At 36.7% G+C, this 14,337-nt stretch overlaps 1 protein-coding gene and 1 long non-coding RNA gene across 3 annotated transcripts in view; one reads left to right on the forward strand and one right to left on the reverse strand.

Annotated features, from left to right (window-relative positions):
* Window positions 1-14,337, reverse strand: part of LOC110827666 (uncharacterized) — a 163,838-nt gene that overhangs the window by 10,805 nt on the left and 138,696 nt on the right. The gene's annotated exons all lie outside the window — the stretch shown is intronic.
* The window catches only part of sNPF-R (short neuropeptide F receptor), a 145,816-nt gene continuing 131,967 nt past the window's right edge, over window positions 489-14,337 (forward strand). Inside the window, exons 1-2 of one of the 2 annotated variants that reach the window (XM_087347887.1) lie at window positions 489-5,007; window positions 9,476-10,875. In XM_087347887.1, the coding sequence (XP_087204013.1) occupies window positions 3,532-4,995 (1,464 nt within the window). In that variant the 5' untranslated portion in view covers window positions 489-3,531 and the 3' untranslated portion in view covers window positions 4,996-5,007; window positions 9,476-10,875. Of the gene's footprint in view, window positions 5,008-9,475; window positions 10,876-14,337 lie in introns of those variants that run through there. The other variant, XM_087347886.1, reaches the window with a different exon arrangement.

Consider the following 14,337-nt stretch of genomic DNA (forward strand, 5'->3'; position numbering starts at 1 on the left):
ATTTCACCCACTTTCCCGCGCAGCTCCAAGTCAATAGTAGAACGTTGCTAGCTTTGCTACGGTGCGAATTCTGAGCCGTCTTCACTTGCCTGGACTCCACTGCTCGCGTTGCAAGCGTGTGAGATCTCTCTGTGACCTTGACGCATGCAACTAGGTGACTGCTACACAGATGGAGGAGTGTTGTGTCATAGTAACTGATTATTATTTAAAGTCTGTCAAAACAATCGGCATTTAGGGCTAGAATCAAATTTGATTTTTCCCAAATAATTACCGGGGACGCTGACAACTGAAATGCTACGTTCAGTGTCACGGTCTTAACACTGAAAGATACGTGTAGTGCTGATTTCAAAGTCATTGAATTTGCGAGGGTGAGGGGAGGATCATATTTAGTGCCGCCCAGACCACAGTGCGGTTGCGCGCGGTGGTGGGTGGACACAATGGGTCACGGAGCGTCTGAAGCTACTTTTCAGTCGCTCGTAAACTGTTGATTCTAGCGGTCGCGATTCTTGAAGTGCGCCCCATTCAACTGCTATCGTGTGACTCAAATTGTAGTATTTTAACTGTTTCCAACATCGGGTCTGTGTCACCTCACTACGTAGTGACTAACAAGTGTGATGCGTTTTCTGTCAGATATGTCCAGACAGACAAATTCCATGCTTCTTATTATCAAATGATACGTATGATCGAACTTGAAACATTGCCAAAATTCTTTCGTAATTACAAGATTTGTACATCAGACTACAGTGCTACATTCAGTATATTTACGAACTTGTCTACGAGCGCCAAACATGAGCACGGCACTAACCGAAAACATTCTCTACATAACAAGAATCAAAGAAATGTGTAACAACTAAAATTCAAACGCCAAAGTTTTGATTGAAGTATCTAATACGTCTGTAAAGATCCATTTCAAAGGATATTAACATGGTACAGTCAGTCGTAATAACAGCAAGTCCCATTAGGTGTCTAGCCAAATAATCTACCGGCCCAGTGCTCAATTTGTATATAGTTTTCTGAATAAAGAAACTTCAGTGACAGTGTCAGGTTTGAATTATGTCGGTATTTAATGTACTAGCTCGTAGCACTGGGACAGAAATATTTTATGCAAGATCTATGGCAGCCACTTAATAATAAAATTAATTTTATTAGTAATTTTGCTAAAGTGAGAAAAATAAAATAATTGTGAGCTTAGATTTCTGAACTGAAGGCATTCTTTAAAATACTTACAATTTTAATTTGAAAGTTTCCTCTGTCACACATAACAGGAAGCTGGTATTAATTCATCAACTCCGAGTTTCATAAAACATGTAATCCAAATTAATTTCTGTGAGTGTCCAACAAAGTTACGTACAAACTTGAGTGCTTATATCTGAAATGTTGGCATAGAACTTGGAAAAACAGAAAGTTTTATAACTTTCTGCTATAAGCCAATTTTTATGAGCTATTGTCTTGCGGGGTGTTGTAACAAACATCCTAGCAATGAAGAGTGTGTTATAATAAGCCAAGGACAAACTTTACATCAGGCCTAGTCTGAATACAACAACGTTTTTCTCAGGGTTATCTGTGATCATAGTGTAGTTGACGTCGGTTGAGTTAACTGTGTTGATCATCCTTATCAGCAAAAAACCTTGTCAAAAATATATTACAGATCTGTTTACATTTTATCTGTTTTAATTTAACAGACGCTGAGAAAAATTTATTAACCTAGGACAGCCATCACCAGCAAATAACACAATAAACATAAATTTAATTCTGAGATGGGTCTTAATTGGTGTACAAAGTGTGAAAAAATTTGTTTCTGAGAAAATGTGAAGACCTGTGTATTATTCATAAACGTATGATCATGCCAAAACCAACAAAAAGGGACATAATGTGATATTTATTCAAAAATGTAGTAAGAAATCTTGTTTTCACATTAATGTGAAACAATTTAAATGGATGTGGTTTTTGTGGCTAAATAACTACATTATTAACTGTCAAAAAACAGATTCAAATACCGAAGTGAAGAAGACTGACCCTACATATGAATCAAGCAACAGTCCATTTTATTGGTGGCCAATTTGTTACGATGTCCTATTGTTACACAGTACTGATCTCCACGAACAACTCAAATTTTATTGCCTACACCTGATGAGAAATTCAGATTTTGAATCTACGGAAATCTACAATAAGTAATGGCTATTTGATTATCGTAATGACGAGAAATTTCGATATGCGAATAATGTATCTTCTTTTGTTATTTATTATAACATTTATGCACTACAAAATTACAGATATATTTTTAAACAGGCCTAATTAAAAAGTAGATTTAATTTCAAGAAAGTTTTTTTAAACATAATACTAGTGCGTCTACTTTGACTCATCGGAGATGATAAGAATACCAACCACCCGGGCGTCTTTGTTTGTACGACAGTGTTTCTTGTGTACTCAACAGGTGGTCCCGCCTCGCAAATGGAAGACTGAAGCGCGTATTTCTTGTAAACAGCTCAGGGATATTTTAACGAATAAGTGTTAAAACACGTCAGATATCCACATTTTCTTTCAACCGATCTTGCACTTGTTTCAAAATCATAAATCGACTCTGTTAATTTATCTGCTTCATTCAACAAAAATGTAGTTATTTTCAGAAGAAATTTGAAAAATTACAATCGCTGTGAAATTGTGTTTGTGGGGGCAGAGGTGTACACAGTGAAAATAAACAGCACACGCAAACAGTAATTCACATGACGTGAATTTACAGCATGATGGCGAGTTTAAATTTGAAAAAATCATTAGTGTCGTGCTAAAATACAAGTGATATATATATATATATATATATATATATATATATATATATATATTATGCATCTGTTTCATACATTAACATATACGTGTTCTAAGGAAAATGTACGGAGAAGTAACTCTTTTGTTTCCAAAATATCCTGCTCACTTCGTTTAATTTTTGGCTACTGTTCACAATGTAATTTAATTTCTTTATTTAGACTAACGTTAAATCAATAAGATTGATAATTTAAATTTAATTAAACTTAATAACTGCATTTATAAGTACAGGATCCTCGTAATCCAAATAAGAACAGAAATATGTGCCGATAACTGCGTAAAAAAATCTGTTTATTTCAATCGCTAGGATCTGCCCTTTAAGAGGTGTCTTGAAGAGCTTCAGTGATTGATTGCGTTTCTGTTTAATCAAAAGTGTGCGAATGAATTGGAGAGTCTGTTGAACACCGTACGGAGATGTGATAAACCTTCAGTGTCAGTGTTGAGTGTGATTTATGGATCCCGTCCGGTAAATTTTGATTATCTAAAAATAAACAAAAATGCCGAAGACTGATTCAAGCGCGAGATGAACCAGCTTATGTGCACAAAAATACATGAAAAATCTTCAAGGAACGAACATGAGGCCTAATGTCTTGAGTAAAGCTAAAAAATAATTAAAAATAACGAATATTTTCCATGTGAGAAATTCTTGTGTTCTGCTTTGCCTCTTGCAGAAGGCTATCAAGATTATTCCAGTTAATAGTAATAATTAGAATGTCTGAAACAGCCTCCATGGCCATAAACCAGTCACTGTATTTTATGGTATCCACCGTGGAGACCAACTGCTCCGATTTCTTCGACAGCAATTGCCGCTCTAGCAAAAATGACACCGTGGAACACTACGACATTATCCACGACCACGCGGTCCAGGCATTGTTCTGCATCCTATACACCACAATCTTCGTTCTGGGTGTGTTCGGAAACGTGCTGGTGTGTTACGTGGTTGGCCGTAACCGCGCTATGCAGACAGTGACTAACTTCTTCATCACGAACTTGGCTCTCTCAGATATCCTGCTGTGCACCCTGGCCGTTCCATTCACACCACTATACACCTTCCTGGGTCAGTGGATATTCGGCAGGGTACTCTGCCGCCTAGTTTCATGCGCTCAAGGTATCAGCGTGTACATATCGACACTTACACTCACGTCAATAGCCATAGATCGCTTCTTCGTGATAATCTACCCATTTCAACAGCGCATGCAGCTCATCACATGCATCATAATTATCTTTAGCATTTGGATGTTCTCTTTGATAGTCACTCTTCCGTATGGAATATACATCAGACATAGATTCTTGGACGGTCGGTATTACTGCGAGGAATTTTGGCCGTCAGAGGACTTCCGGCAGCTGTACGGTGCCCTAACCACTTCCATGCAGTTCGTACTTCCTTTCATAATCATAGCTTTCTGCTATATTAAAGTTTCCCTAAAATTAAACGACCGTGCCAGGGCTAAGCCGGGTTCCAAAAACTCCAGAAAGGAAGAACTTGACAGGGAGAGAAAACGCCGTACAAATCGCATGCTTATCGCCATGGTAACGATTTTTGGCGTTTCTTGGCTTCCACTGAACCTCGTTAATCTCCTCAATGACCTATACATTCCAATCGGTTCGTGGAAATACTACAACCTGTGCTTCTTCATGGTGCATGCCATAGCGATGAGTTCCACATGTTACAACCCCTTTCTTTACGCATGGCTCAACGAAAACTTCAGGAAGGAATTCAAGCAGGTTCTGCCTTGCTTCGTACCATCAGGTAGTCGGTCGTCGGCTTCTGGAGCTATGGGAAGAACCGGAGGATGGCGGTCAGAAAGAACATGCAATGGAAATGAAACAATGCAAGAGACTCTGTTACCCACGTCCGTCATTCATAGGGCAGGTTCGGTAAGAATACAGATGGCGACTGACGCTCCGACTCCTGGCAAGGACACAGACGAACATGTATTGCCGGTACAGAACAAAGTGTCGGAAAGTGATTGGCGATGCAAAGTTGACCACGTGGATGTGGAGACAGTCCTGGTCCCCGCGGCAACATACTCTACAGGAGACGACTCGGTGCATCTGCAACTCACGATTGCAGGCGACAACAGCTCAATGTCATCCCCGAAGGCAGCGAATTCGTTGAAGACGGAGATTAAGGACACCGCTCAACTGGCCGGCATTCTGAGGGAGACTCTGTAATCCTCTGCACAGGTAAGTTGTCTCACGTCCCGGCAATGTTTTTGTTGATATCGTCATTCATATGTATGTTTATTCATTACAGTTACACACAGAATTCATGTTTACATAACAATGCACAACTGCCTGAGGGATTGCGGGAATTTATTTAAGTGCAGTCATCAGGCAATTTGTTGTTTTATGTCAGTAGCCTGTTAATTGTTTTCATATTTTTAATGTATGGACAGCGGTTGGAATCGAATTCGGGTCTGTTAAGCTTATCTTTTATTACAGACTACATCCACCATAATCACGATTACAGAAATAATCACTGTCAAAGATTTACAGGCATATTTACGGTTGGCAAATCAATCACTGCCATAAAGCTTTACGGAGAAAGTCCGGAGCAGTGAATGACCTTATGTTATACAGTTTGTCCCACTTAACGTGAAACCCACCAAGACATGCAGCCGTAGCAGCAGCGAGCGAAGTTCCGGGAAATGTATTAGTCGCAAGGCGGAACACAGCCGTCACATGCTGATAGCTGGGTTCCGAGTTACGCAGGACTCTTTATCCAGTTCATCGAAAAGTTTTGATATGTTACAGATATCGCAGCAATATCCTTACTGTCAAGTATGGTCCCTGTACCGATGCTTATTAATTAAAGACTTCTATGCCTGTTATTCTCAAAACCAACTTGCAATAATTCTGTCCGTTAACGATACGCCTGATTTAATAAGAAGTTGCAACTGATTACTTTTTCGTAGAAACGAGACGGTCAGGTAAGAAGCCTGCTATTTTCTAAACGTATCAATGTGCTGCGAATAATGTATAAGAAATGTTTTAGCAATGAACATAAAAATTACAAATCAACACGAGTGCATGTTTTGTACTAGTAGGCAAATACCTCACCAATACGTAACGTTGCAACGTTTGTAGTTTTCAAAGAAAAATACATTTAAGTTTGTCGGTTTTATCTTGAGATAGAAATTATGCTATCAGTAGTCAATTATTTATTAGTTTAAACAATTAAACAAGAAGCCGAATCGATGTACGATATTTATTATTCTGCATTATACAGAAACTAACCTTAACAAAAGTACTATTATATTATGGTACAAAGTTGCTGGGCACTGCATTGAGTGGGGAAAGGAAAACAAAGACACATTCACAGAAATCATATCGCATGCATGTCGTTATAAAGTAATAAACACATGAACAAAATTCTCATATCTCCAGTTTGCGTATGTTTTTGAGAATAATTACATCAAAGTATTTAGATTGTGCTGGAAATGTAGGTGAAATAAGCATGAAATGCTTACAGAATTTTCCTTGGGAGAACTTTTGAAGAATAGACACTGAAAAGACCAACAGGCAACTGCGAGGATAATATTAAATGGTTTCTGGTATGATACATTGAGTATGTGAAGTTGATTAAATTGATGATAGTAGAGTGGGCTTTGAGTTCCGAGTTTTATTACAAAAGTTAGCGAGGAAAATTTAAAAAAAAAATTACAGAAAACGTGACCTACCAGAGTTCGAAAAATTAAATAATTGTTTGTTACAAAGAGAATTGACGTAGAAATTCCGAGATGCCAACTAGGCCTACATTTCTGCGAATGTACAGGTGTTAATGTTTAAATGAAGAAATGTTCTGTCATCGTCAACAAGTACTGTATAAAATTAGCAGTTGTTAAAGATTATATTTTCCAACTTGCTAGTAGGTCGGATTTTTCTCGATACCGTAGCTCTGGATTCAAATCTATTCTTCTGGCTAGCGTACTGTAGACCAAGAGACAGCTGACAGCCATCATCTTAAGAGGCGTTTCGAAATAGAAACGGAAATAAACAATGTGGTGAATTGGGAACTGGCGGATATGATGCGACCGGATTTTTGGCGCCAACTCTCGCATCTGTCACTAGAGAGCATAACGTGTTTTGAATGTTTTCACAGATGTGTTTTAAACAAACAAGACAGAGACATCAGCACTTGCGTTTTCTTCTGAACTTAACATTTCACTCATTTCGAAGAAAAATATCTGTTTACAAATAACTGAAGCGCTTTGACATTTAGAGTACATGATATTAATGCAAATCATAAGCCACATGTACGTTGAAAAATATTATGAAAGCTGTATTACATAAAAATATAACTATATCCACTTTACAGCATCACATTTGACTATTTACAAACAAGTGATTTCTGTTTCGTTCGATCGCACAAAAAACATATCTATATGATTTAAGACGACAGTGTATTGAAAGAAAATAAGTATAAAATTAATCTATATGGAATATTAGGTAAATATAATCTTCCTTAAGGCGGTATATAATACTGAGTGATGAGTTTCAGACATCTGGAAGTGAATTAAGAAGTGTCACAGGTAAACGGATTCTTCAGAATTGCTCATATACGCCCTTATGTTACACATGTGGTTTAAGGCTAATAACTTGAACTACTTTAATGCATATAAATAAAATATAATATGAATGTTATACGTAATTATTATCCCAAATTCATAAATCCTTCGCAATTATTTCTAGGGCACAAAACGTAAATTAGGCTAACATTAACTGACTGATTAAGCCTTCATGGATTTAGTCAATAAATTTCCCGCCTTTTACGGAAACCGAAGGTCCACCACCATGTTGACCATAGATTGTTATTGCCCGTTTCCTGAGCAAGGTGAACAGTTCTTTAATATTACTCTGAATATCGCATTGCTACACCATCTACTTGTAGATATTATAAATGGTCCCTTGGCTTTAAATTTTCCAACAAAAATTTCGCAAGAATTTCCCATTTCTCCAATGCGTGCTTCAAGCCCCATTCGTCTCATCGTCCTTAATTTAGTCACCCTAATAATGGTTCATGAATATAAATTGATAAACTCTCCATATTTAATTTTTCCACCCCCTGTTAAAACCTAAACCGAGATCTTAATGACCAAATATTTTAAAAGTTATCTCAAACATCAAGTTTCACTCACACTCATTCAAAGTAACAGGAAAGATTAAGCTTGTAGTTTTACATATTTTATGCTCTTTAATCTTTGCGTTTATAGATAGAACAGTAAGAAGTCGAAGGATTTTAAGTGAATGTTGGCATGGATTTCCGGAATATAAATTGCTCTGAATTTCTTGGCATATAAGATTATTCCACTGCACCTTATTTTACCATCGTCACAATAGTACTAATCTAAAGTGGTAATAGACTCTTTTACATGTAGTTATACTTGCAGCAGACACCAAATGCTTCAGTATGTTTACTGACATCACTCGTAATGTTTGAAAAACACGTATCAAAGTCTAGCTATCTATAGCTACAGAACTAACAAACAGTCTAACTAAATGTTATGGAATGTTCCTTCACCTGTGGATTGTAATTCAGCTGTATACAAGGAACCCGAACGTCCATTGCCTTTTCACAAAAGCATAATATTGGATTATATCCTGAATTAGGTCATTCCAGCTTAAAACGTTAATGACTATTCTAAATCCATGTTCATGTAAATTCGGATTACCTGCATGTATTTACTTCTCTTGTGTGCTACATAACCGGCCAATCTGAATGTTTTTAGTTTAATAAGCAGATATAAATTTGGCGACAAGTATAAACGTAAAGATCCATAAGGTTCATGCAGTTGTATTCGTTCTTATATTCTTTTCTCGTTCTTGGGTCTGAAACGATTCCTAATACGCCCTCGACCTCTGTCGTTTCCACAAACTGACAGACAAGTTACTAAATTAGAAGAAATATTTTAAATTATAGTTATAATTTACATTTTTTAGGTTTACAGTATATCTGAAAAATAGTAAATTAAGAATTTAATGATAGGATACATTTCCCTAATATAATAACACGGAAATAGTGTCTAATGCGAAGTGATGAGATTTTCGGACGCCATTCACAATGTACTACTAACATCCTAAAATATATGCAGAACAAGTGAGCCCTGTTCAGTTCCGTAGAAAAATTGTATGAGAAACTTCCTTTTAAGAAGGTCGGTCTATATACGGCTTACACAAATATCAGTAGTAGCTTTCAAGTTTAAACTGTTTAAAGCTGCATTAAAAACAAAAATAAATTTAATTCCACGAATTATTTGCAGAAATCGTATACAATTATTATGTAATGGTAAGGTCGGCTACGTTTGTCTACAATCTCTGAAACTAATGAACGAATTTCAGCGAAATTTAGTACAGGAGGTCTGGACTAAAACTTGTTACTTAATGTATTTTCGGTTAGAATCATTATAGTAAAACCAGTTATTTATGTGAGGCTTAAAACGGCTTATTGTCCTGAAATTTAGTACTTACGTGACATGAAATGCAGATATTACCAAGAACGGTTAGTTTTACAACAACTATTTTTTGCAATGTTGACTATTTTACAAAATACAGAGGGAAATAATTTTTGAATCTCTTCAGCGAGTGTTTATAGTGATTAGCTTCCCAACAAAAGTTCTGTGGCCAATCTGAAATAAATAAACATCAACGCCAGTTTCAGAGAAATTTATCGCCTGATGGTTTGACTAGCCCGAGCCAAACCGGCGCAATAAACCTGAGCTATGGACGCCAGGGATTAGCTAGTGTCGGCAGAGCAGCTGTCTGCACACACCCGCAATGATGAGCCCAGGTCCAAGCACCAGCAGTCTGGATGGACCTTAAGGACAGAAAACTGAGCACGCTGGCTTTCCTGATCTGCGTAGTAATTCTTATACACGGAGTTTTACTTTAGGACTATGAGTTTTGAGGTTCTCACGGCTTAGAAAATATCGATGCTAGTCTTCCGGGTTGTGGCTTCGTGTAGTCTGGTAGAAATTTACCGATGTTTCAGAGTAGTTGCACCGCCCTGATGATGGTGGCAACAAGTACCTCTTAAGCGTCGATAAAATTCTATCAGACTCTAAGACGCTAGAAACCAGAAGACAGCCATCTTATTCAACAAACTGTCTAACAAACGGTTCGATTCCATGCAGCATAGTCCTTGAGAAGCAGACAATAACTTAACTAGTCCAGAAACGCCTTTTATGTTACCTGAAGCTTCATTACTATTTCCACAAATTCGCCACCTGTCCCTACCCTGAGTCATATCGAACATATCTACGCCCTGTCACCCTGTAGCCTATTTTTAAGATACGTTTTAATATTTTACTAATATCTACGCCTAGGTATTTGGAAGAAAGACGATATGCCAAAATATTCAATTATTTCTGCAATGAAACTTGTCTACGCTTGAAACGAGCACCTAGCTTTCTTCAACTAAACATTCAGAGATCTAGAGGATAAAATGCTCCAAGAAAAATAAAACATTACGAGAAGTAATGGTCCCACGGAGTAGGAACATTTTGCTTCTACCTAAAGACAAAGAAAAAACATTGAAACGTCGCATGTCTTACAATATTTTTACTAAGGAATTTTGTATGAGTGTCATGTTTCGCTTACCGTGGTACATTTGATTTGACTAGCCTAAAATACAAGGAGGTGATCTTTGCGGCTTCTAAGTACTTTGTTATAAAATATCTTTCACTGGACACTTACTTAATCATTCCTACGTCCAAACATTTTCCTTTGCACTTGAGTTTCAAAACACTTGTAATTTATGTTTATTTACCGTCATAATATAAATTAATTTTTACAACCATACAAAATAAATAGCTACAAGATTTATGAATTTTAGTCCCATGACGTTTCGAATGGTAAACTAAATTCCACTTACACTTCCTTAAGTAACTACACAAGTACTGTTCTAGACATTTTCTGAGATTTAACTTATGTATCAAATATATATTGTCACGAAATTTAAGTGAACCATAACTAACTAGATGGACGGAACAGAGCTTATATTATAAACCTATTTGTCGTTCAGCTATTCTAGAAATGTATTGCCTATCATGAAACCAGAATGTTCATAAGGTATTAATAAAAGCTTGTCAATTATCTCTCTACTGATTTAAATAAATCTACACTCATTCTAAGATCCACTTTAATATTATCCTTCAATCTGCACCTAGCTCTCTGAAGTCTACTATTCCCTTCAGGTTATCCGGCTAACATACACCTGCTTTGCTAGTTTATCCTGTGCATGCTAAGTGTATCACCTATCTCAATGTTTTTAATTTAATCCTCCTAATGTAATTTTCTCCAGAATTTTTTTATTTCATTTAGATGCAAATGTTTTCCTCAGACCTAAGTTTTTTATTACCCTTAACGTATATGGGATTTGAGATATTCACGACGGGAAGACAAGACTATGAACTTCAGAAATGGGACACCGTGTGTTCACGCATGTGGTTACCAACGTTTCCAAAGAATCGACAGCGCCAATTTTCAGAACAGAAACCCCGAAGGTATACGTAATAGTTTCCTACATGAAAACAGTTTCTAAAAACAAGATATTCACAGTCCAAACTATCAATTATTCTTATCTTGATGTGAGACCACGTTTCACACCCACACAAAACAACAGGTTACATTAGACTTGTGAAGATTTTAATCTTCGCGGTTTTAGCCAGCAGACGGGAAGACAGTTCTGAACTGAGTGGTAGCAAATTAAATTTAGTGATTACAAGTGAATTACAAATCACGGGATTTTTATAAGTTTGCAGTTGGTACTATACCAGTAGTACCGTCATCATCCCCGCTGGTACTCATCCATCTTAAAAGCCATGGCCATAAACCGAAATCCATAAAAGCATGAATTCGTAACAATGTAGGCCAATAAATGTCACTCATTACCAGCAGCGATAACCATTAAGATGATTTCATGGCCTGAGTATTAAAAACACAAATCTGATACGAATATGAATTACTAATATGCCACTAAGATAGAAGATCCTCGTGCCAGTTTTATGCGCAGAAATTTTATTTCACAAGTACTGACATATGTATGACGGCCATATGTTTTAACGTCAGTTTTATGATAACTTTGCGAGGATCAGACGAGATTTTACTGCATTTGCTGGCCTCATAGCGTAGACGAAAACTACCGAAGACGGAAATTTCTGTCTACAGGCCTGCATAGAACACTTTAAAAGTTGAAGGTGTGACATTTGACTTAGAATGTTAAATTATTGCAATTTTTAGGTGTATGTGGAGGCAGCATATCTACTTTAGACACTGGTCATATGGTAGAATGGCCATTACGATAAATGTTAATTACTGTACAAAACTAATACCAAGAAGTGACAGTATGCACTTTAGAACCAAGCAACATATTTCACAGTCGACAGGCGACTGAATATGCAACAATCTAATACAAGATTAAATTAATAATGAAACTTGACATGAAGACAGGTCACTATTATGTTGTGTTTAGTTGTTTCACACAGTTATGTGGTACATTACGTCATTCATTATTTCAAAAACAACTTAATATTATATTAATTCGATGCATCAAATTTTCTGGGTTTTAAAGTGGTTTTTACGTTTAGATAAAAGTGGTAGCAGCAGTAGATATCAATTGATGTAAATTGCTATAGGCCTGGTAATTGCTGTAAAATAATGTTACAAACAATCTTGCGGAAGAAACGAATAACCACAACAAAGTAATCCTAAATCACAGAAGACATCTATCACATAAACTTAGCTAATGTGCTAAAAATATGAACACTGGCTCTAAAAGAATTTTAATAAAGGTACAAAGAATGTGATATTTCATATACATTCCATAGACTTGAACCACAAATACTGAGTACAGCTGGCATGTCTGTATCTTCTTATATATAAAATTTATTAAATTGTGTGTGTATGTTTACTTATAGCTCGAGGATGGATCTACAAATATGCATCAAAATTTGCATGCTTATTTCACAAGACCAGGAAGAGGCCGCAGAAATGTTCAAAGCCCAAAAAATTTAATGAATTCGAGTCCAGGTGAGGGAGATCCCTGTAGTTCGGAAAATAAGCACGATGGAAGAAGGGCGCCAAAGGCGAAAGCTGTTTGTGTCAAAATGAGATTACAAGAACGAAGATTACAGACCTAAAATCTGTCCTGATTTCGAGCCTCGGTGAAATGTTGGGTGTAGGGATAATTGTTTTCTATGATGTTCAACGACACGTAACAGTTTATCTGAAAGATGGAACACTACAGGACAATAGAAACTGATAATTTGTCGAATTCCCCCGCAGTAACACTACGCTGGTAGTTACCGATAAAAGGATCCAAATTTGGGTAATGTGCTGATTCTTATATCTATGAAGTTTGGTTACTATGGAAAAGAGCTGTCATGACATCAGAGTCAAACCATTCCGCCGATGTTTTGCAGTGTCTTACAGAATTGTAACCTCGTCTACACCTCGTATTGTTTTCATAAATATGACCAAACAAACGACATTATTAAATGAAAATAAATTAGGTTAACTTAATAGGTGATCTTCGGTTAGCATAAAAATGGGTGAATTAAACTTCGTATAGTACAACATATTTGGCTAGCATGAATTCCGTAAGATACCATCTACGGTTATTTATTTCATCTGATTAAAGTGTTATTTTGACCTCTGACTATTAGCTTGGCTGGAATGAAATTTTCGACTTACAGAATTTAGAGTGATTTTTTTTAGAGAAGAAGTTTATAGAACTGTAATTTGGATTGTGAACCCAAGAATAACTTTAATTGTAAGAAAGTGAACGAAAATGATCATTTATCACTGTACTAAATACATGTTTAGCAAAGAAATTTTCACTTACTATTTCTCTAAAGCAGGAGAAACAGACGACATACGAAGTTCGTGAGATCTCCATGTTGATCTTCAAATGCTACAGTAAGCAAATGGTTCATGAAGATCTATCATGGCAGAAAGTTTGAGAACCCATGTGAGCCTATTGCTGCTTCCACATCTGAAGGTTCCGTGTTTGTATTATTAATATACCATGACTTCAAGAAAGAGCAAGTTTGGGAGACCACAAGTAGCTTGATGTTCACACCAACATGAGAATCGTTTGTAAACCACGAGCTAATATTTCAGGATAGCATAAGAAATCAGAAAATTAAAAATGATCACTTCCAAGTTCTGAAAACTGCTGTCATATTAACGACCAGATGACCGAATGTGATTGAGAAAACATTTTGATCTAAAAGTTCTGAAAACTGCTGTCATATTAACGACCAGATGACCGAATGTGATTGAGAAAACATTTTGATCTAAAAGAGATGGCTCGAAAAGACGCTGAAGAAAACTTCTTTATGAAGAGCTTCATCGTTTCTGCCCTTCGCCAAATATCATTATAACTATGAAGCCAAGGAGGATGAGATAGGCAGGGCATGGAACACGCAACAACATTTTGGTGGTGAAACCTGAAGACACAGACGTAGATGTGAAGCCAATATAAGGACAAATCTTAGGGAAGTTGCCTGGGAAGAT

The sequence above is a fragment of the Zootermopsis nevadensis genome, unplaced genomic scaffold (assembly GCF_977971745.1).
Source record: "Zootermopsis nevadensis isolate Lab colony 2312 unplaced genomic scaffold, Znev_1.0 Znev_ptg000012l, whole genome shotgun sequence".
Classification (NCBI taxonomy): domain Eukaryota; kingdom Metazoa; phylum Arthropoda; class Insecta; order Blattodea; family Termopsidae; genus Zootermopsis; species Zootermopsis nevadensis.